Source organism: Poecilia latipinna, unplaced genomic scaffold (genome assembly GCF_001443285.1).
Source record: "Poecilia latipinna isolate Pla-1442-1.1 unplaced genomic scaffold, P_latipinna-1.0 Scaffold181, whole genome shotgun sequence".
NCBI classification, from domain to species: Eukaryota; Metazoa; Chordata; class Actinopteri; order Cyprinodontiformes; family Poeciliidae; genus Poecilia; species Poecilia latipinna.
This window is the reverse complement of record NW_015112797.1, coordinates 34,284-58,860: the sequence shown is the minus strand read 5'-3', so window position 1 is coordinate 58,860 and position 24,577 is coordinate 34,284. Positions and strand designations below refer to the sequence as shown.

The 24,577-nt window shown below is 38.9% G+C and overlaps 1 protein-coding gene across 1 annotated transcript in view; it reads left to right on the top strand.

The window, feature by feature from the left end:
• Nucleotides 1–24,577, top strand: part of gab2 (GRB2-associated binding protein 2) — a 53,659-nt gene that overhangs the window by 5,450 nt on the left and 23,632 nt on the right. The window contains exon 2 of the mRNA XM_015030408.1: nucleotides 18,697–18,997. Coding sequence (XP_014885894.1) covers nucleotides 18,697–18,997 — 301 coding nt within the window. The remainder of the gene's footprint in view (nucleotides 1–18,696; nucleotides 18,998–24,577) is intronic.

The following is a 24,577-nucleotide window of genomic DNA, read 5'->3' as shown; positions in this document are numbered from 1 at the left end:
TTTTTTATCCCCCAGGGGGAAAAGTTAGGAATGTGTTTTTTTTTTTTTTTTTTTTTTTTTTTTTCCCTCTACAAAGCTGCTGCAGTTTGGAGATTATTTGCTACAGTGGCAATGATTTTTAATCTATAACAACACCTTCCTTGTCAATATGCAGCTCCTTCCTCCTGAGAAAGACTGGACCACTGTTTGGTAATAAGTGTTTAGAGAAGTGCTTGGTTATTGTATTAAGAACGAGTTGTGTGTGACCTCCGGTGATCAAAACATGCAAGTTCAGAGCTGCTGATAGTAAAAAAAAAAACTAAAAAAAAACTGGTTATCACTGCTGCAGGCCACAATGTATGCAAATTGCATGCAAAGCAGCAACCCCGCTGGTTGCTTCTGGAGAAGATAGGCCACAATGTTTCCATACACTCGCACGCTTGCCCTGTTCTTGTTAAATGCTGTCTAATTGTTTACAAACGCGATTAGGTCCCCGCGGTGACTCACTGACTCTTCAATATCCCACATGATTGGTATAAACTTGCTGCGTCCCCCCCCCTCGAGCATGTGACAGCAGCACAGAGTCAATTTTCACACACGCCACATTTCCACAATGCAAGAAGAAGAAAAAAAAAGGAAAATAGTTGTGGTTCAATTGAATCACTTGGTTGAGGTTTATCTCTTTTGATTAATGTTCCAGAGGTGGGTAGGCCACTCCCACTGTAGTGCTCAGTGGGAGTGGCCTACTTACTTTTTTTTAAATTATTATTTCTGAACAATGGCCAGAAAAAACACAAGGAACATGAAAACAACTGAGGGATGGAGGACTTCCAGCCAGCAGCTCATGCACAGTTCATGTGAGGTCATTTTGCTCCTCCATCAGTTATCAGACACTATGCTTCATCATTGTGGCTTCATTAAAACCCTGATAAATTTGTTTTTTATTGGTTTGCATAGCAGACAACAACAACAACAGGAGGTTGAATATGAACCTCCTGTATGACACCGTTTACTGTATTTTACTTAAGCAAATCAGCTTGGTGTTGTAAAACGTGACAAAAGCCGTAGGAGTTTAAAGGGACATGCCCTGTAAGTCACCTGAACGAATTATGCAAGCTTATGTTGTATAGGAATCATATGCTTTGCTGTGCGTAATTCTGAAAAGCGGCTCATGTGCTCGGGTCAGTACCGCACTGCTTTGCTAAACTCGCCTGCTGTTGTGTGCGACATTAGAAACATGTCTGTTCAAATTCACTGAGGCACTGCCACATTCCAGACAGATCATATCGGCAAGGTAATATCTGCTTCTTAGTCTTCATTCTCACCGCTCGTGGTTTCACACGGTTTCAATTTCTTGCCTTGGTTGATGGTGCTCAGGAGGAAGATGAAATGATTGGTGGGCGGGGGGGAGATGGAGACTTTTGAAGGCGGGCAGTGGAGAGCGGCAGCAGTGGTCTGTGTCCCTCTGTCAGCTGCCGGGTCGACAGTTGTTTTGCAGAGGGGCTTTGGGAAGTCCTTGCCCTCCGAGGTCAGCCCTGAACGCCTCCCAGTTCCTGCTTTGACAGACAACCAGCGTTCACACAGGCATTTTCCTTGTTCCATTTCATCTGGAGGCCTTTTTCCCCATAAGCTGCAAAAATGGCTTGCTTGATGTGACAGCAGTGACTTGCAGCGCTGTTAAAAAGTAATGCATCCCCCTACAGATTTATTCTGTCTTGCTTTTTTTTTTTTTTTTTTTTTTTACCCCCCTCAAATGTTCCAGACCATGAAACAAATGTTAACATCAGACAAAGATAACCAGATTAAATGTAGAAGTAGAAAATAACTCAAATAGCACCTGTCTAACCACACGAAGTAGGCAAATGATCTACTCCAACAAACCATAGCAAGTCAAATGAAGTGACCAGGCTACAACAATTATCTCTGGAGGTCTTCAATATCGGCTTCATACGATAACAACAGACCTCACTTTCCACAGTTGAGGTCAGTTTTTATGACTGAGCAATAAGGAAGTCAGTTGTTGAAAAATTCCCAGGTCAGAACCACCGTTGGCTAACAATATCACAAAGGCATGTCTCATATATATATATAAGAGATGTAGATGATCACTAAAACGTTTAAGGGGATATTTGGTTGACTAACAAGTCAGAGCAGTCCAATATGGTGGTGTGATGGTCTGGGGCTTCTTTATGGCTTCAGGGCACGGACAACTCGGTGTAATTTGTGGATCTGAATTCTGCTCTACCAGAAAATCCTGAAGGACATTATCCATCCATCAGTTTGTGACCTTAAGCTTAAGGACATTTGGGTTTTGTGACATGGTTTGTAAGAGTAAACAGCTATGCACCTCTGAATGGTTGCTATTTAAGATTCAAGGATTCAAATCGATCCTTGAATTCAAATCAAACCAACACTCCGGGTATGTTTCTGATGAGGGTAAAATATAACATGACATGAAGCTCAAAAAAGTTGAATTCACGTAATAATCCGTCTTAAAATCCAATTGAGATCCTGTATTGTCAGTTCTAAACACTGGAGAACCCCGAAATAATCATTTGTAAGTGGCAATTTGTGATTAATCTGGTTATTTTTGTCCAGAAGCTTTATAAACCTTTATCTTACTACGTAGCAACGTGCAGCTTTAGCTAGCATCTGCTTCACCAGCCTCAGTTACATATTTCTCTCACATTTGTTTCTCTGTACTAAAGCATCCGATGGTGGCCCTATTTCCACTTTGTCATAATATCCCGCCCTTTGCCATGAACTCTTTTGGTTCAGAATGTAATTATTTCACCAACAGCAGATGCCAGACTTCCTTTCAACGGTACCGTCAGGAAGTGTTTTGACAGAGGTCTCATGACAGGGAAAGAAATCAAATTGGCCTGCAAGTGTATAAATGCACTTCTTTCCATCAAAACTTTATTGGTTGAGACTAAAATTAGAGCTGTTCTGAAAGAAATTAGATCCAATTGATTTAAAATGTTCCCTTTGCTATCTCTCGTGATTTGGACCAGGATTGAGAATGTTCTGCTTATTTGCCAAAACTCTCCAAAAGTAAACCAACACCACAGTAACAGCTTTGTATGATGGAGCTAATAATATAAATTAGCCACACAGAAACAACCTGAGATAAACTTTATTATACCAGACAGACCGTTCTTTGTATATCCAGCAGTGAATGAATAAACAGACACATACGGATCATGACATTCACAACTCACATGCCCTATGTAAACAATATGCTGAGCAAACAAAGTAAACTGCCTCAGATGGTTCAGTTAAGGATGGAAGTTGGGAGAAACATTTTTCTTTTTTCTTTTTCAAACTTTGTTTGTCTTGCATCTTGGCAGAATATGTCTGTGACCAGCTGGAAGAAGTCAGCACTCAGTGCAGAGGAGGAGTGTGTGGGTGTGACGTCCCAGGATCTGAACCCGCCTAACTGGCCTGGAAAAGTGCAAAACGTTTCTTTTAATTGATGGCTTCGACCTCACTAAACGCTTTTGACAGCACCGCGGAGCCTCCTGTTCCTGTTCGTTTTTAATTTTCTTCCTCATACTTACATTGACTCTTAGCTTCATAGAAGACATGCAAAACGTGTCAGGGAATTAGCCGACTATGGCTTTGTCATCAGCGTGCTTATGTGTAAGATGATTGGCTACAGGATGTAGTCGAAACACGGAGACATATTAATTACCACAATAAAAATAATTGTGATAAAAATAACATACACTAAATTCAGTAGTTTTAAAGTAGTAGTTGCACAGAACATTACCTTTATTACTCTTTTCTTGTAGAGTAATGCAACTGTAACTGACATTCTCTTGTAAATTAGATTGCGTTCACACAGCTGGTAAATGTGACCCAAATCCGACTTGTTCACTGTTGTCTCAGTAGTTAAATCCCAATCTTTTCACCCACACAAATATCCGAATTGTCCCACTCCCATAAGTCCGATTTATATCTGATAGTAAAGTTGCGGCACCCATTATTATTTCCGTAAACGGTCACTTTAAGGTCCTGAGCCATTCACACAGAAGTCTTGCATCATTCAGAAGTATGAAAGATTACACACACACAAAAAAAAAATCCAATTTCAGCAAAACAACGGAAGCAAAGCTGCATTCTGTGTGAATGCAGCTTTGCTTCTGCTCCGGTAGCCAGCCTGCAGGTAAAAGCTGGTGCTCATAGGATGCCGACTGCAGATTTACTTATATTGCATCAAAATACTAAGAGTGACTTTTAAGGCTCCTTTGGTTTCCACGTTAGTCTGTTTTGTTGCAAACAGACAAATGTGTGTTTCCTGTAAACAAGTGAAACGGGTAGCAGCCTTCTTCTGGCAGCATACTGGCTGTTTGCTCGGCCGACAGAAATCTCCGGTGGCTGCTGCACTTGGTTTGGCATTTCCTTTACCTCATAAATACCTTGGGAGCATTGTGACAGAAAGCTTCAGTGATTTTTAGAACCTCGGTATACATTGATTATTGGGCTCCATGGAAAGTTCCTGGTTGACTTTAAAAAGCCTAGTTAGTTATTCTCTTTGACTACGTCTGATTTTGGAACCTTAATGCACATGTCAATGTTCTCGATCTGCAGAAGTTACTCCGCAATGTACTGCAGTGATCCTAACCCTTAATAAACTTTGTCAGCTAAAACGATGTGAACAAGGAACCTGGGGAAGAAACAGAAAGGGAAGAAATGCTGAATAGTAAAGAAATTTCAAAGAAAATGCACGTTTGTTCTCAAGTAAATAACATCACTAACAAATTAGGTTTGAGTGGTGAATAATTTCTGTGGTCCAAGTGTGAAAAAAAAAAAAAAGTTCCAGCAAGTGGGACGGAGTTGTACTACTTCTTACTGGCAACTTATTAATGTTGGTGATGTTTTTGAGGTTTACCGCATTTACAAATGGATGATAACTTGTGAGAAGTCTGCAGAGCTAATAAAAGACATATAGATGAATACATATGTAAGATGGATGTCTGTGTTGCCAATAGGAGTTATTAGAGTAAAGGAGGATTTAGTAATTAATTGAAAAACAGACTTAAATCTGTAAATAAAAAAATAACATTTTTTGTTGAATTGTAACCAAAATCTGTTTGAAAAATCTCTTTGTAATGGTCAGCATATATAATATTTACACTGTCAAAAAAGGGAGTTTGATTAGCAGCTATATCTATTTCAAATACTGATATGAGTTTCTATTTCGTGTTAAACCTTGTGCCTCACTGCCATTATTCATAGGAGTTGGAAATGTGTAAGTTTAACCTTGTGGTTGTGGTTTCTGTAGTTAAAGTGAAAAGAGCAACCAAAAAAAAAGCAAGCGTTTCCCTGCATGTTAGGGGGAAAAAAAATGATTAATGCGGTGGAAAAATGTTTTGTTCTATACGCCCTTTAATTAGCATGTAAAACCCAGAGAAATGAGTTAACTTTGCATGACTGAAACTAGAGTTTGGGATTTTCTTTCTAGCTTTTTTTTAAATCCTGTTTTTAAATGTTCTGCGGAGCTGAAGCTATGCCTCTTTATTTTTAAAAGGATGCACAGATTTATTATCTCTTGGCAACTAAATTAGCAGTTTTCACCACTTGTTAGATTTATTCTATTCAGATTTGTGCAGTGTGGTCAGGTGCCAACAGCTTCTTCGAATTGTAAGTGAATCATTTAACCATGTCTAATTTAGCTTTAAAAGAGGTTTAAATGACCAACAACTGATTAGAAGTCTACTGGTAAGTAGACTTTTTGACAACCGGAAATCCTGAGTAAATCTTCCCTTCAGACACTGATGAGTCATTGTGTTTCAGTAAAAAGGAACTAGCATAACTTAGTTAAAATAGAAATAGTTATATTTGCAGTTTCCAAATTTAGATTTCAAGTTAAATCTTAACACAATTTTTAGCATCAGAGATATGACTTCATGAACTAAGGCAAACTCACTGTCAAATTTCTCATCTCTTTCTGTTGACATGCTTGAGGAATTTTGCAGGATGCCTTATTTCCCTTCTTGCTCCTAAATTATTTCAGTAAAATGAAAATTTAATGCCTTAATTCAATTTAAATTTTAACACACTTCATTAGATTCTCCCTGCCAGGATTCATAAAATCCAAATATGTCTTCTAATCAGTTTCATCTTGAGAATTAGATGCAACGTCATTGTTATTCTCTGTTGTTCATTATTCAGTACAGAGTTCAAAGACTGAAAAAAAAACACCTAATCAGTAATAAAGTTTCTAAATGCAGCATTAACTGTAATCCTTTTATTATCTAACTTAAAAAATGAGATATAGTAATAATTTTAGTGCTTATTTAATTTACTACTCCCAAACTATACAGCACTGTTAAATTAAGTGCAATCTGTGGAAAAAAAAACATTTTTTTTTTTGGTAAGATTTAGGCTGGCAGGAGATTTTTTGCTACTGTTGCTAAATTAATCCAGCATTTTGCTTGTGACAGTTCCAGTAATCACATTATTGTTGCTATTTTGATTCTGATGGAAATATTTGAACAAAGATACAGGATTGCCAACGTCCAAATAAAATGTTTTCAAGTGCTTAGTGGGCAGAACGTTATGACTTTTCGCTACTTTACTCTTTATAGAGTAACAAACTGATAAGGTGACATTAGCTGGTAAGTTGGGTAGGCTACCTGATCTGCTTGACCAATCTAAACATGCTTTCCAGAATGATGGTCCATGTTTTCCACAAGCTGAAAATTTTCCAAACTCCTTATATTGTTTCTGTTTTGCGAACTGGATACAACTCCAGTACCTGAACTGGCGCTGCACAGCATCAGGTGGGGGAGGGGCAGCGCTGTTTTGCCCTATTCTCCCTACAGCTCAAGAAAACATCTTATTAAGTGGATGTTACCCCTAAAAAGTTAAATTATAGTGATTTTGAAATCATAACTCCTTGTTTAATGATGAGATACCTAATGATTATCTAATCTGGACTGTTTGTGTCATTCGCTGGCGATTGCTTTCCTTCATTTCCTATCGTATTGTTTCTCATATATTTAGGGCTGCTCTGAAGGTCAGAATCCTCTGCTGATGATGACTTCTACCGCTGGTCTCGGGCAACATGCAAAAATATAGGGTGTTTTTGAATTGGAGTGACGGTCCAACAGGTGCCAAGGTCAGGTGCTTGTATGGAAATCCTGTTTTAAATGAGTTTTACTCTATTCTGTGTATCTTAAAAGCTCCCCGTACTTGTCGAGAATTACCAGGAGATGCACACAGCACGACCTCTGCACTCAGGCGCCCAGGAGCTGATGCTGACGGCAGAGGCAGGGGGAAGCGGCACAAAGAGTTCTGATTGAAGATAATGCCTCCCGTTAGTTAAGCTGTCAGGCTGAGCTCATGCTAAATAAGCCCAGCCTTCTGCTGAAATGGAGACATGGCGAGAGATTGCTCATTTTTATAATAATGGAAGCGTTCAGCTGCAAATTGAGGCTGATTATATCTGCTGAGAGCTTTTTAGAGGTTGTTTTCATGTGATGTGCAGCAGGCTCTGACAACCCCCCACCACCACCCGCCCTCCGCCCCAGCCAAGCTTGAACTGCAGGAGACCGGTAGCTGTCAAACGCAAGAAGCTTCTTCATCACTGTCACACCTGTTGGATTGAGCTCTAGAGTCGAGAGTCGTGATGACATGACGTGAATACCTGGCCTCATTTCTTAGAACCTGAGTAAAGGCCCTATTTAATATGAACTTACAAATTATACAAATGAAAAAAAAACAAAAAAACAAAACTAGATAAATTAAGACTTCATATTGGAGAAAAGAAAAGATTGTCTGAAATTCACAGCTAACCCTTCACCATCTTAACACATTAAATCATGCACTTGTTTCGAGTTTCTTGTTGCATGATACATTTTGTATCAGTCAACATAGTTTTCAGTTGCAGTTGCAATCTGAGCTGTTTAGGGTATGAATCATCATTTTTGAAATGTTTCAATATTAACCGTGTTTGGGCTTGTAGCAAATGGTAGTTATTCCAAGTCTGAAATAAAAAAGCATGATATTGTAGGTCTCAAGACAAGGCAGCCAAAAACACAATCCAAAGTTGACAGTGCGACAACGTCCCATTTGATACACCTTATTAAGGCATATGTGTGGCAAACCAAGACCAATGTAGTGGCAGTAAACCCAGGGCTTGAATTTGAGTTTGTGTATAAGAATATTTATTTGGCTATTTATTCATTGAGGATGAGGAAGACAGGAACAGTAGTACAGGTTGGGATTTAAAAGTGCTCAATGTTGAAGCCATTCTGTGATCACAAAGCCTAAAAGGAGTTTGCTGTTCCTAACCAGCATCATTACTCTGATTTGTGCGTCATCACCTCCAGATGTTTCTCTCATAAGTGAACCATATAGTCACCCCATATAATTAGTTTGTGTTTCACTCCAGAGGGTTTAACTGTACAACGATTATGAAGTTGTTTAAATGTTATTCCAAGGACACCATCAATCACATGCCACTCAAACTTAATCATTTTGGTTACAGTTAGGTTTTATTTGGCCATTAAAAGTCCCATTAAGCTAGTGTTACAAATATAGCAGCTGGAATTCAGGTTACAATACTGCTATTAAATCAGATTGCGACTACATTTAAACATCCTCCTTCATTTGGCTCAGACACAGAGGAAGAAAATAATGAGAGCTGCAGCTGACTCTAATTGTGAAAATTTATGAGAAATGTTTGGCGGTCGAGAGATTTAAAGCGTGCTGTGGACATCGGTGTTTATACTGGTCCCATTGAGATGCAACATATCTTCACCCCAGGAGCATAATCACAGTTTCTACTAAAAACGTAACCATAAAAGAAAAAGGAAGTTGGGGAAACAGAAACTAGGCAATTCTGGTCTTGGGACTAGTTCAAAAGAAAGGTGAAATATTTCCATTATAACAACTAAAATCCAACACATTTCATCACCAATAACAGGCTAAAAAAGTAAGCAAACATTCACAGAGGACATTTAAAAAAAAAAAGTAAAATAATATGTGGAATGTAGTCTGACCTGACATGATAAAAGTTATTGTCATAAACGGTGTCAGTCACCTTGCATAAGCTGTTTGTCATAGCTGTGAGTTCAACTTCGCTGTGTCTCCGTCCCTGATGTTTGGGTTGATTCTTATCTTAAGTTAAGGATTCTATTTGTTTCCTCCATCTTTTAAACCTCATACGCTAAAACTCTGTTTTACATCTTTTCATGTTTACTTTTCTGGGTACATGAATGGGACAAAGCATCCACCGACAGTGGCGCTTCTGGATCTCCTCAGCTGTCAGGACAAATAATAGGTTGGAGCTGTAGAAGATGCACACTGCTGGCACAATTGTGTTTGTGACTGTATTTTTAATTTTTTTTTTTTTTTAAGCGCCAGAAAAGGTTTATTATAAACTTTGAGGGGGACAGCTGTCTGGTCAATGTCTCACACTGAGCAGAGATGTAAAACCTTGTGTGAACTATACAACTTAGAAGGAAGCATTTGTGGTTTATTTAGGCTCACGTAAACTGTTGCCTGATGTCTATATACAGATACGTGACACCTGTAAAGCACATAAAAGAAAGCACTGATACATTAGTGGCTCATCTGGCTTTTTTGTGACATCTTTTTTTTTTTTCTTATTTTGAATGCACACTTGCTAATTTATGCCAAATAAGCTTGGAAAGCAATGTGATGCTAATTTCAAATGTGTATTTTCTGCTTTGTAAAATGTAGCTGCATTGTTCTATTTTAATTTCTTTTGTTTTTTTGTGTGTTCCTGAAACCCACATCTGTTGCTGGCATGTGTTGACCCGCTATTGATCAGGGCTGGATAATCAAGCCTCTGTTGCTGTCGTCTACCCAGCTTTGTCTCCTGTCGCCACTTTTACCGGAATTACCATTGTTTAGGCATCCAGTCTTTCTGTGGTGGCCATTTTAACAGTCCCAGGCTTTAATTAATGCATTGTAAAACTGTTGTTCTATCATTGAGAGAAGAACATTTTTGGCCTATTTTAGGCACCAGATGGGATGAGAAGTCAACCCAAGTTGTTTATTGAAATTTTGCTAACTTTTTCAAAGTATGAAACAAATAAGAACATAAATATGGGATGCATAAAAAAGTATTATTTAACTTAAAGTGGATGGATTGAATTTGCTGTGCCCAAAATGAATTACTAACTATTTGAGAGAAATTAGAGGGAAATTGGATAATGACGAATATGGCAATATTATAGTTGGTTATAAGACAGTAAAAGCTTGGCGAAAAAGTTGTGATAATTTGATAATATTACAATACAACTACACAGTTACAGCTTGCTGTAAAATAATAATTTCATACTTTTGATAGATATAAAAAGTTCAACAGTGTAATAAAGTAGAAATGGCTCATCATGTTAAAGCACTAGTTAATGGTTGTTATAAAGAACCGTAACAAATGTTGTATGCTTATCTTAGTAGTGGGTAAATGTGATATTACCATAAAATAAAACATTACCTCACTTTACAGCTCCTGGTTATCACTTGGAAACTACTACAGATGTTTCTCGGTGGCTGTTTGTGTGTCTTGATGTTGGGTAAATTTATCATGTAATCCAATAGAGTCAGTTATTTCATCACTTTACAGCTTGTTTTCATTGTTGCACAGAAACAACCCCAAAGGTCTGCTGGTAACTCATTGCTTTGTTAAGCAGTTTAAAAAGTGTAAGCATCAGTGATGTATTACAGCAAAGTAATACAGTAACTACCACGTTTGGCTGCTCTGATGCTGTTTTCAGTTTTTTCAGGCTGATAATTCAAGAGCTGTCCTACCCTCCCGTGTAGCTGTGCACTGCAAGTCATCTTCCTGAAAGACCCCTGTTTCATTTTTCATATACTTACAAGATAGACAAATAAAAAAGGGGAGACAGTTGTGGTTTGGAAACAAAATAAATTAAGCAAAAGGTATAGTTGCCTTCAACCAGCTGATCAGCTGTGCACCAGCAACAGTTGGCGTGGATGCTTCGCTTTTTTCTGGCACCTCATTGAAAGGATTTTAAACTGACTGCCATTTCTTGTGGTTTGAAGGTGTTCCTTTCCAAAAATATTCTATCTTTTGCTCATGGTTAAATCAATAAACAGTTAAAAGCAGCAGAAATGATGTCATCGCCAAGGATGAAGCAGGTGTCGGGTTCAAAAGATGTCCGTCAGTCAGCGCTAATGTGCCTGAAATAAAAGATGGCCTCTTAGGGAAGCAGATGTCTACAGGTGAGGTGGTTGCACGGCTATGGCACAGATCTACAGTGCCAGTGTTTGTGCAGCTGTGTGTGTGTGTGTGTGTGTGTGTGTGTGTGTGTGTGTGTGCTGCAGCGACAGGTATAATCTATGGGAAGCAGAGTCAAAGACAACAACCTGCTGACTCCTCCCCCTGCTGCTTTAATAGTGCCAGAGGTAAACAAGACTGTTCTTCCCTGTAGCTTGAATAACACTCTTGTTTAACTTGGATGTTTGCTCATAGACTTTTAAAAAACATGTCGGGTGATTCCCATCATCCCGCCTGTTGACACAGCCTACTATTAAACACACACATTTCTCCATTCTAGTAAAAGGGCACATCTTGGTTAATTGTTTTGGCCGTGACTAACTTGATTAGTTGGGTTTTTGCGGTGGAGGAGTGATAAACGTGATGCAAATAAACAAGACTCTTTGACTCTCCCTGCGGTGGGTTGGGTTCAACGTACTGTTAGAAAACTTAAGAAAAACTGTCACTTTTCTGAATTGTTGACGTTTCTCCTACAGATTCATTGTTTTTCCTTCTTCCAAAAATAGAAAAACAATCAACATCCGAAGAAACAAAAGAAACTGGCCAGATGAACCAGTTTTGATCTTATTTTTAGTAAGCAGCCCGCTCAGAGGAATGTTTTCTATGGTTTTGTTATTAGATGCTTTCCTTCCCAGGCATCTAAAATAGATGCAGATATGTTATCCTTTGTGCTGTGCTGTGCTGCAGTCTCTGTGTATCTGACTCGTCTTGGCACGGGACGAGTGGGTTGGCAAAAGGTGAGATCAAGCCTTCATGGGATGATTGAATAAGACTGAGGGGACTAAATGCTCCGTGCCCATAGATGCGGATGGCTGCTCTTCTCTCACTGTCGACAGGCAGTCTTTTGTCTTTTTCATGTCTTAAGTTAAGACCCGTTATAACCTACATAGCGTTTGATTCTTCACTTAAACCTTATCTGATACTTTCAAAGATTTTCTCTGACTTGCATTCATAGAAACAGGTTTGCGTTGAGCAGTGTTGTGTCTTTATTTTGGGGTTAACCTTTTTTATTTTTATTTTTACTTTATCGCCTCTGCGGAGAGAAAATGGTGTAATATGATGAGCAAACCCTGGTATATGAGAGTTACAACACGACCTTTGTGGTTTGCAATGTGTTGCTCTTACAATATTGCAGTGACCACTTGGATTTCTGCCTCGTTTTTGTTGTAATCTGTGACTCGGTTCAACACTCATTTGTGTTCCTGAGAACTGTCCAGTCCAGTTGTTATCAAGGGCAGTGTTTCTAGCCACCCCCCTAATTTTTTTATTTTTTTTTCCCTGAACAGCGCTGTAGCTTACACCAAAGCCATGGGAGGGGGAGGGGAGAGAGTGGAGAGTTCAGCCTAGTTTTACAGCTTCAGCTCTTACTTCCCAGTGCTTAGACAGTGATCGATAGGCTCAGACATGCTCTGTAGGACAGGCTGTGGGTGGGTTTGCTCATTTTCTTCTGTCCTCCTCCCTCATGATCCACTTTACCAGGGAAGTTCTCTCAAATTTAAGCTGCACATAAAGGCGGATTTTGCAACTGATTACCTTCTGGAATGAGTTCACTAGAAACGGTGACTAGTTTTGTCATATTTCATAATCCGCTAAGAAATTTTAGTTTGAAAGCCTAATACCCCGGCCACAGCTGATGGATGCCAGGAATAACCCAGCCGGGTTGAGACGACCTCTTTAAACTGGGCAGCGCTCCAGCTTTCAATTAAGCGAAGCGCTCCTTTTTTCCAGAAAAGGCAAAACATCGACATGACGCTTACATTTCTCTCGATGTCGAATAACAAAATCCTTAAGACCGGAACCATATTATTAAAAACTGTGTTTGGTCTTGCGTGTTGCCATGTTTGTGTTTTGGTGGAAACTCAATGAGTGTTATTACTTCTTTGGAATAAGTGGCGCTACGTCCTACACCATTATAATTTACTGGCCAGTGGATTTCCTTACTACCCTCCCACACTTATTCACAATATAGTCATTTATTCACAATTAATCAGATCTTGTTACTTTTTTTTTTGATGTTGTTACTTCCTGATGCAGAAGTTAGTAGCTGATCTCAGCGAATCATTTTGACTGAAATAAAACAAGAAGCGGCGTACCCCAACATCTCGGGTCACATCAGCTACACGCTGCAGATAAGATCATGACCTGCACTTCCTGGAAACAAAGACGATGTAAACAGGTACAACATTACTGTCGCTGAGTTAAACATCAGTGGAAAAGTAGAATTACAGTGGGGTTTATGTAGATTCAAGTTAAGACTTGAATAAATAAACATTTATTTGTGATGGAGGTAATGCATTCCAAAATATTATTTGTAAAATATTTTAGGTGGTATTTAATTGGGGGGCAAATGTAGAAAAAACATTTTTTTTTGGTTTTGTTTTGTTTTGTTTTTTAATTACTGAAGGTAGCTATGATTGTCCTGAATAAGGTTCTTTCTTTCATGATACAGACCCAAGTTCTTTAACGGTGAAGATATAATGCAAAAATTATCTCTTTTAAACTTTATATTGTGTTATAATATTATTTCCTAACCAAAAACACAACAGGCAGCAGCAGCAATTAGCAAACACTTGGTGGAACTGCAAGTCTGCAAAGCTTACCATACAAACTACTTCTCACTGCAACGCCCCTAGAAACAGTTGAAAACGGCAAAATGGAGGAGCATTGTTGTCATGACGAGCTGAAAAAGTTAATTAATTTTTACGTACACATCATTTTAACAGCTGATGGTGACATAGTTACTCGATACACACAGCCTCAGTCACTGTCTCACCTCTGCTGTGTGATTACCGTCTTTTGGTTAAAATTGATATTATACAAAACCGATTCATGTCGTGTGGGTTTAGGCAAACTATTTATGTTATTGAATTATTTCATATAGTTCTAAACATATTTAGAACCCTTATTTCTGTCTTGGCGGTGTTGATATTCCTTTCTAATACTGCCTGGATCACACATAAGCAAATATGCAAATTAGCTGATGATGTCAGCTACTTTTAGGAGAGCCAATAGCTGCTATTCTTGCTGAGGAGGCAACAGCGTACATGAGCTATGTCAGTAAAAAATGTAAAGCACCCAGCAATGCCGGTAAGGTTAATGCAGAAGAGATGGTTATTCCTAGGAAAATTAAATTTGGCTTTTTTTTTTTTTTTTTTTTTTGAGTATTACTTCAAAGCTCCCTGCTCTGGCTTTGTTTTGTTTTGTGTTGGCAACAAAAGTATTTTTAATCTATTTTCTTTGTAATGAATTTGCCGCCCTTCTTTCCTAGAACCAGGTTGATTGTGAGCATTACTTCCCTACGTGCAGTCTCCTTTTATCTGGAGCAGTCATGGAGCTTTGTCAGGAAAAAGCGAGAGCAATAAGCAAGGCATGTTTGACAACGTGTTCAAATGAAACCATGCATCATTAAAAAAACCTGGCTGTGCAAATTGCGGCTACATGAATTGCTTGTAATTAGGAGTTTGGTCAGGAACCCTGGTGCCAATTGTTACTGGGTATAGCTTAAGTAGTTTGTACACAGTATGAACACACAACTTAGCAATGTAAAATTGCTATTTGACTTTAATGAAATTTTAAAAGTATAGTAGAACTATGTTGCTTTGTTGTGTTGTACTTGTATGAAGCACTATGTTTTGATTACCACCTAGCAGGTCCTACCAGGGCGGTAATGGGCTGTGTTTTAAAAGGAGGACGTACATGGATACGCCAAAAATATTTGTGGGCACAAAAGTTTGAATTTTAGTTTGATATATAGTTAAATGTTCTTTGAGTGTAACTGTAGTAGATGAATGTCTGTTAATGTTTTGCCTGTAAGAGGAGTCTCCTGTGTAAAGCCTGCAGAGGCTTTACACTGTTCCTGTTTGGAAAATTTAGGCCTTAAGACGCAAAGGGGGATAAATACTAAACATTTATTTATTTTTTAAATGTGCCAATTTAATTTCAACAATTTTGGGATTGTTGCCTGGACACAGCAATGAAAAATTGCCTTAATCAAGCCTCTTATTTTCCTTGGCTGTACATAAAGTTCTCCCAATGATGAGCTGGTATAGTTTGGGGTATTTCCCTAAGAACTTTTTAAAGAAAGATTATAGTTTGAATGTTTGTCATACATGTCTATGTAGACTTGGTGTATCACTATTTGCTTACCTGAGTGGAGGTAAAATGTCACAAAGTGAAATTAGTCAAAACATAATCACAGCCAAATCAGGCAGTCAGTTTAATATTAGTATGACTTTATTTGAAACAGTCAAAGCAGTTCTCAGAAGGATGTTCAATAATGCTTTGCTAAAAGACCCATTTAGCCCTGGATTTATACAATATGAATATATTAGTCATCAGCTAAATTGGACTTTCCTGTCTGACACGCTGTTATCTCTCACTACTCTTTGGTATTCTAGATTCATGTTTTGTTTTAGAATCTGGGTAAAAGTTCCTTGGTGGCAGCTACTTTCATCCTATTTCTGTTAAAGCCAGGTGGAAGTAAATCCATGTAACAGAGAGCGAATCCAGGGAGACATCCAGACTCCTTTTGCCTTGCTCTGTAAGTCAATCCCCAGTATCGAACAAACATCTTCCGTTTCCTTCATTTATTTCTTCTCTCATGCGTTTTCAGACTTGCGAATACACCCTACCAGCTTAGTCTCCTGTAGCGTTTAAATGTTTTCCATCAGAGCATAGATAGGAAAATACAGGATTCTGCTCTTGTCTTTCCTGGCGTCCCTGTGAGCTGCTGCAGATGGTGACAGGTTGCCGATAGACACATTACCAGAGCAGAGAAGCCGGGGAAGCTTCCTCAGCCATCACTCATTCATCTCTGCATCTTGAGGTTAATGGCCCCCAAAATAGAACAAATTTGTGCTCATACTTCCAGAAGAGATTAGGAATATCATATTTGCTGCGTGTTTTTTTGGGGGGGGAGGCATTAGCCTTACGGCAGTGTCAGTGTTGATGGAGGGGCAGACGGGGGTCCAGCAGGATTCTGTGTGTCAGCAGCCTCCATGTGAGACGTTGCCTGCTGGAAGTGCATCCCTGGCATATGTCCAACAGCCCACACCCTCCACCCCCTAACACTCCTTTACGACCCTTTCCCTTCCTGGTCTATCTTCCTCTTTTGTGTCGCAGTACAGAGAACAGACTCTCTCTTTAGATGGCTGCAGGAAAACCATGTGGAGCTTAAGTATGGAAGGCTGCTCTTCTTCATTTGCGCCCGTCTAATTATCAAATACAGGGGTGTTCTTGGTTTGAAGCAGGAGTGACTCAATGTATTCAATACAAAAAAATGATTTGTAAATTGATTTCACATAGATGGATATATTTTATAGTTATTACTGCTCGTTTGGATGATTATGGCTTGCAGCTCATTAAAACCCAAAATTTAGTATCTCAGATAATCCGGAAAAGAACCGGTGGTGGGCAACGCTAACTCAAATTGTCGTTGCACTAACCCTAAAGCAGGAATCATAACCATTAGTTCCACTAACGTTAAAGCGCAACACCAACACTGTGTATAGTGGAAGCTAATGCTAAAGCGCTAACTTCAGTTTAAATTATATCTGCCCTTAAAAAACTGCAAGCCCTGTGCACAAATTTAATTTTGTCTTTACATTCACATGCCCTTAGATATTATATTTAGCTCTATATTTTGTTCTCTACTGTCCGTGTTTTATTTTGTTTGAAATGATGTTATTTGAGATAAAAAGAGGGAGCGTGAGGAGAAGAAACAAAACTGGTGTTGGGTGAAATGGGTGGAGACAGTGTGAATGTCTAACTACTTGAAGAATTAGTAATTATTTATAGCCGAAACTTCAATCCAGATGTCAAACTTTACTCGTGTGAAAGTTTACAAACAGCCAATTAAATCTGCACTTTAGAATGTATCTGGAAATGTTAGTTTAGGGGAAGCTGAATGTTCTGTATTTTGCTAATGAAAGTCAGCAAAAAATTAGCACCACTGTTGGCATATTAGTGGACGTGCGTCTACCATTGATAGGAACAATAAAAAAAGGATTTAATGAATGAATGCTGGCCTTGTGAAAAGCATGTCTCTGTTGTGAACACTTTATGCTTTCAGTACTAGGTTGGAAATCAGCTTGTGGTTCTGGTTTAATGGTGGCCTTTGGTTTGTCTGCTTTGTCGTGCCTCTCAAGTTCCTCTTGACAATTCTCAGATTCCCAATGTGGTTTAAGTCGGGTACATTTAAAGAAAAAATTATAACATGGTCATTAATGCCGGTTTTGGTACATTTGGCATTGTGGGCATGTATCAAATCCCACTGGAAAATGAAAGCAGCCTCTCTATAAAGCTCATCAGTAGAGGAAAGTTTCTCTGGAAATGACCTTTTGTGGTTTACTCTCCTTGTGGAAGGTGTCATGATGATCTGGTGGAGTCATTGTGGATGTTGATGCTGTAGGCAGGACAGATCTCTGGTAGCAGTCAGTCTTGCAGTTAATCTGAAAAGACCTCTGACTGGAGACACTTGCTGCATGGCAAGTCCTGACTGTCATGACCTGCTAGCAGCTCCATTTCCAGGCTGCAGAGACCATATTGCACAGTAACATGTCCTGGATGAGAGCATTAGTTGTAATAACGCTTCTAATCCACCTCATTTGCTTTTGCCATGCCTCATAAAATCTCTGTCTTCACGTATAGTTAGAAAACCAGGCAGAGAGAGATCATAGTCCTTGCCCTTTATGAGCGAGAGAGGAGTTGGATTTAACTCCTTCTTCTATCTCATCCGTTGGATCCAGCCCTGCATGCATACTTGTGGTTTAGTGGTTTATTATTGTAATTTTCTTTAAAAAAAACAACAACAAAACAAACAGGATTTGAGGTTTTATAAATCATATTGCAAGAGGGCACTTTTTTCAGTTTATTGAAAGAAATTACCTTTTCAATGATATTCTAACTGATATGGATGTTCCTCTATAAGGTGCGGGTTGTTTATCCGAGATAAACATTTGGCGACCATATGCTGACACGACTGGATTCGAATGAAGCAGAGAATCGTCTTTTGTCCTGTTCTGGTAGCGGAAGGAGTCTGCAGTCTTTCAGTGAAGCTGTCATGGAGCAGCGCTGCTTCTCTTCGCTCAGAGAGGGATATCTGCACAGGAAATACGTTGGGAGGGAGTAAACACCTGCTAGTCCCCCCTTCCTCTCACAGCCGCTTAGACAGACACCAACCACACACAAGCACATGTGCTTAAAAAGGCAGACTTTCCTCCTTGGTCTTTTTGATCAACAGTAAACACCAGATCACATGTCCAGCTGTTGAGACTGTTATCATTGCGACACTTTCACCTTTTACACAGTAAGGATTGAACTTAACCACAGTTGTTTATTTCTTGAAATCCTCACAATAAAAACACGCTGCTTTGATAAATGACCATGCTGAAGTTCTTTGGGGATAATTAAGTTGCACTCTTACTGTTTTTAAATTCCAGGCATGGAAGAAACGTTGGTTTATACTTCGGAGCGGCCGAATGAGCGGTGACCCTGATGTTCTCGAGTACTACAAGAACGACCACTCGAAGAAGCCCATCCGGGTCATCGACCTGCACTGCTGCGAGCAGGTGGACGCTGGCCTGACCTTCAAGAGGAAGGAGTTCCAGGACAGCTTTGTCTTCGACATCAAGACGTCCGATCGCACTTTTTACCTCGTCGCCGAGACGGAGGACGAGATGAACAAGTGGGTCCGCTCCATCTGCCAGCTGTGTGGTTTCAACCAGTCGGACGACACTCACGGTAAGGGACCTTCTGCTCGTCGTAGAATTGGAAAAATACATTTCGGGTGAGGTAAATGAAACTATTATATCATTATTCATCTTTAATCCAGGGTAACCAGTTAAGCAAAGAATCTTGTTGATAAGATAAACTTGATAGTAACCGCTAAGGAAGTTGTTACATTCTGTTTTTATGCTGTAAGCTAGGATGTATAAAAGTATATCTTGATACCAATATCAAGATATACTTTAAAAAAAAAGATATACTTTTAAAAAGTTAGCATTTAAAAAAACAAAACAAAAACCCCCCGAAATCCATCATATCTTATGAAAGGGGTTAAGTTTTTTTATTGACATGGAAACAAAAGAGCTGACTCTTTTCTTCCTCTGTCTGTTCCTGCTGATCAGCTGGCTGAAAAAAAAGGCTTTTCTCTCACTTTTGACTCTGTGGAAATATTTATAGTCAAGAAAAAACACAGATGGCAATGGTGAACAAACTACAGCAGCACCAGCCATCACTCTTGTTAACCAGTCTATTGGAACAGAGAAACTCAAATTAGCCATGACAATAACATATATAATCAAAATTGTAAAAATGTTATAACTACAAGGTGTTGGTAAGAGAGTATATAAAAATAAAATGTTTATATTCTAAGCAACGGAAATTAAATCACATTATACACTTTTTGTTTTGACTTTTGGTATAAATATTATGAAACCATAATATTTTGGTCAAGCTTGTCATATTGTGAGAGTCTCATACCAGCTGGCCCATGCCTACGTTAAACATCACATTTATAACCTCGTGGTAACACTCGGACAGTTGGGTTCGATCTTTATTTATTTGAGAGGACTGGAACATCTCCCTGTGACAGACCCAATTACTGATTTTCTTTTCTCATAGTGAGCATCTGATTTTTGTTGCTTATGTTTAAGAAGACTGACTGTTCCAGTGTGGACATGTCAAAGTTAGCTTGATGATGTAAGAGTTTAGAGTGCTTTGTGCACCCAACACTGTTGGTGAGTGTACTCCTGGCATCATAAATGATAATGGAAGTGCTTACTATTAAAGCCCTGCTAATGCTATTTCCATGTGGGAATGTTTTTACCTTAGCTGTTAGCATGCTAACTGCTATTTTCCCTCATAAAACCTGGGATTAGTGTCAGTTAATTCCTCTGCCATCAGTGTTAATTTGAGTGTTGTAATCGTTTGCGAACCTTGAACCATATTTTGTGAAACCAGCCGCTGTTGCAGTGTTTTTCCTTCCATGTTGTTGTTTTCCCGCCATTTGACAGCTGGTGAGCGTTAATCTCTGTGCACATGGTTGATCATCTGTAACATGCGATATGTCCAGGTGTAGACCAAAAAATAAAAACTGTTATGAAGTCTTAATGATCACAAAAGCTTTCCCTTGGGACCATATTTGCCAATTAGCAATGTCCTACTACACTTCTTGAACTGCATTGTTTGTAGCCAGCAGGCTATGACTTGGAGAATGGAGGGGAATGTTTTAATTATGATGATAACTGCACAAGTCGTCATAATTTGAACATCATGTACAGCACTTTTTGTTATAAAGCTCTGCTTTCACAGAAGCATGTAGTTCCTTTTTCTGTGAAGTTCTGTCTGAGCCCCTTCGTTATCTCGATGCATCTTCATTTGCGCTTTCGGCGTCTCTGAAATCCAAATAGAGAAGTTAAAAATGGGCAACTGTTTAAGCATGTCCTTCTCTGAAAATCTAAAGCATTGCTTTCTAGGCAAAAATAACACCTAACAGCATGTTGGTGCCTCCAGGATCAAACTAAGAAAAACACGAGGCATACTTTCATCACACCAAAACTAACAGTATTTCAGTGAGACACACTTTGAAGTTACTTGAAAGAAAGTTTTGACTCTGTATTATTTCCACTTAATGTGTGGCATTTACATGTGTTCAGTTTCTGTTAAATCTGATACTAATAAATAAAACCGAGTGCAATCGATTGCCTTCAGAAGTCACCTGGTTAGTAAACAGAACCAATGTTTATTTAATTTAATCTCAGTAGTTCTGGAACGTTGTTTAAGCCACCATCTGAAGATGAAAGGAATGTGGGAAAACTGTAAGCCTTACAAAAGTGTGACTGTCCAAATAAACTCCAATTTCTTTAATTCTGGGTGATCAACGATTGGCCAGTACTTGCATGTAAAATCAATCTTATCATCCGATCTTATCTACCGCTCCAAAAACCTGAAAATCCGCCCCTGTCCTCTTTTGCTTTGTTCTGAGAAAGACAGATCCGCCCGCCAGGCCACGTTCGGACATGGTCAACCCACTGTTGCCAACTCAGGAACTTTGTTGCTATGTTCACATGTGTATAGTGACCTTATAACACCTGATATTGTAAGTTACAAAAAAATTGGTGTCTGCCAAAATTGGACTCAGCAGATCCGGCTTTTTAAATATCAGTGTTTGACAAGAAAACTGCAATCGGTGCGCTTCTCCAAGGAGAACATTATTCAGAGAGGCTGGCAAGAGGCCCATGGTTGGGACCTGATCAGAGTTTCCAGAGTTATGGTCAAAGACCAAATGACTTGAGCTGTTTTGTGGAGTCTAATGGAGACTTGCATCTTGTGTAAAACAACATAAAAGCAGCAGTTTTATGAGATCATTCAGGCCAGTTGGTCTAGTTTGCATGATCTTTAATGTGTTCTCAGAGCTGTGTGTTGTCTTCCTGTTTTTCTGTTCCATTTTCTGCCTGCCAGTTGCTGTATGAACAGCACAAACATCTTAAAAGGGTCCAAACAACACGCATCTTCCTTCACAAACCTACGTTGCACAACAGGCCTTTTGGGCCTTTGGTTTTTTTTTTTTCTTTTTTTTTTCTTTTTCTTTTTTTTTTCGATTTGGTGACGGTCATGTTGATGAAAAAGATTTACCTGCCTCCTATGAGAGTTAACAGGTTGTTTATCACACACTAGGAACAAATGCACATAGATATAGTTAAATAGTTTCATCAACAATAATTACTTTTGTTTTTTGGTTGGTAGAAAGCAAATTTTTTAGAAAAGTGGTGCAAATGTGTGAGTTGATCAACTGATGAAGCAGTCCTCGGGTTGTGGAAATTCTCATCACATTTGGAAAAAGTCTCTTCCCACTCAGGCTAGTAAGACACCTTCTGTTACGAATGCAGCGTTCCGGAGCTGAACGTGTGAAGGATTCTCTATCTGTTGAACTCAAGCTGTTTGTGTCGTTCACACAGCGGCGCCTAAACTGGTTTTGGTTGCATTTCCTCAGCTGATGCAGGATCCTCTGCTTGTTTTTCTCTGATGCTATCCATCAGATATGTTGGTGTTATTTACACAAATAATAAAACACGTTCTTCCCCTTTTTTTTTTTTTTTTTTTCAAGCTAAGAGATACAAGAGTCGGTTGTAGATCGGAGTGATTGTGTCATCAGACACTCTGGGAATTCCCTCTCTGAAAGAAAAACAAACAAGACTTTAAAAATGTGAGACTTTAGTTCCTCTTATGGAAATTATACATATTGACAGTGATAAGTCATCTTCCCTCAAAATGTTAAAGTGGGGCCCCATAAACAGGAATATGCTGAAAAGAAGGATAACTAGGCAAGTGAAGGAGTGTTTTGACATTTATGCAGAAAATTTCCCATTTAAAAGTATTCAAATGCAAGACTATGTAAAGATAGCATCTAAACTTGAACTGGTGGTAAAATGACCCATGTTTTTGAATTGTCTTTACAAGTAAAGTATATCTGGTTTAATATTCAGCCCCTTTCACTCATTTATCCAGAAACGAACGGCATCACGAGAACTCAGGAACACACCAGATCAGTCCGTCTAGAGCACAGTTAGGCTACAATATAAATCACTTCAATCCATCTTGAAAAATTGAAAAAATTATGGAACACCAATCCTCCCAAGACATTACCGTGAGAAGAGCGTTTGCGGTTTGCCATAAGCCGTTTAGAGGAGTAGATGAGGGTACACTGCTCACCCGAGGCTGAAATTGGAACATGTGTGAAACGATGTGGTGACAAACTAAAAAGACATCAAAAAACTAAAGACTATAAAATACTCTAAATCTGGCTTGTCTGAAAAAAAACTGTCATGTATTTAAGGTATTTAAAGAATCTCATTGAAATTATTTTTACATTTTTATGTATGCATCTATTTACCTGCTAATTTATATACTTTTAATATTTTCTTTACTTACTTATTGCTAATTTACTAGTTAGTTACTCACCACTTGCTTTCTTATTGCTTTCCTACATATACTTAGTCGTTTCTATTTATTTGCTTTTTACTTGCCATTTACTTACTAACTCACTACATACTCAAAGAGAAGCAGGGTGGTGGCAGCAGCATGCTGTGGAGGTGCTGTTCTTCAGCAACCTGGAAGAAACCCTGTTAGAGACTGCAGAACATAATAGCAACAAACTATTATTTTAGTTATTGATTGCTTTTTCGATTATTCTGACGATTAATCAAATTAAGCAATGGGCATAATCTGCAGATTTTTAAATTTCAAATGTTTAAATATTTTTCTTTGTAATCACAGTTTGAAAACCTTGTATAAATCTCCTGTTCTTTACATTTACAGTTGTGTACAACGTTTTGTTAGTCCATCACCTAAATCCCATCAAATTGCAGTGAGATTTGTTGCAATATGACAAAAACCTGAAACGTTTGATGAGTTGTCCTTGTGCACAGCTGCAGTGCCAACAGGACGAGTAGATGTGTTGTAAACGGACTCAACTAGACAACAGCGTGTTTTAGAGGGCCGAAGCGTCTGCTCTCCTCAGAGGATTCTGCTGGGATTTTTGCCCGCATCAGTTACATAAGCACCTTGATGTGAACCTCACCTTCTGTCATTCAGTTGGCCCTAATCTGCATTAGCAAGCTGCATCTCGCGGCGACGAGGAAGGACGGCCAAGAGCAATATGTGACAGTTAATTGTTACACAATTGACTCTCTGTCATTCTGGTCCTTTTCGCCGTGCTCCTCTTCGTTTCACTTTCTGCCACACATGTACAGGCTTTCCCACAACACGTACAGGCTTTCCCACAACACACACTTGAGAATTTCGCAGCCGATTAGGTCATCTGTTTTTAAATATTTTTAGATCTCACACTTCATGGAAAGTAAATAGAGAGCTCTCTTCCCTGGAACTGAATTTATATTTGCTTAATTGTCCTGTTTATTTTTCTGAGGAAGAAACAAGAAGCGACGGATCTTGTTGTTGTTGGCTCATGTTTGCCGGTTATCAAGTAGTTTGTGTGGAGATGAGCGTCACACAGGTGTGCTGTTATTTGCATAAATCCTAAGCAGAAAGGGCTTTACTCTTGTTATACATTTTAAACTACTACATCACAGAACTCTGTCATTTCTACAAATTCCTGATCTTGATTTCAATTAGTCCGATTTTAATGATAAAACGAAAACGACGTCAAATCTAAACTGATTGAGATGAGAGAAATAATACATGGTGTCAAAATAACCTCAGTGGTCCTTGGAGACAATTTATTTACTTCATCTGAAATGTTTTGTTGGCCCTTCTAGTCTTACCCATTTTCATTTTTCAACAAAAATGAAGAACCACTCT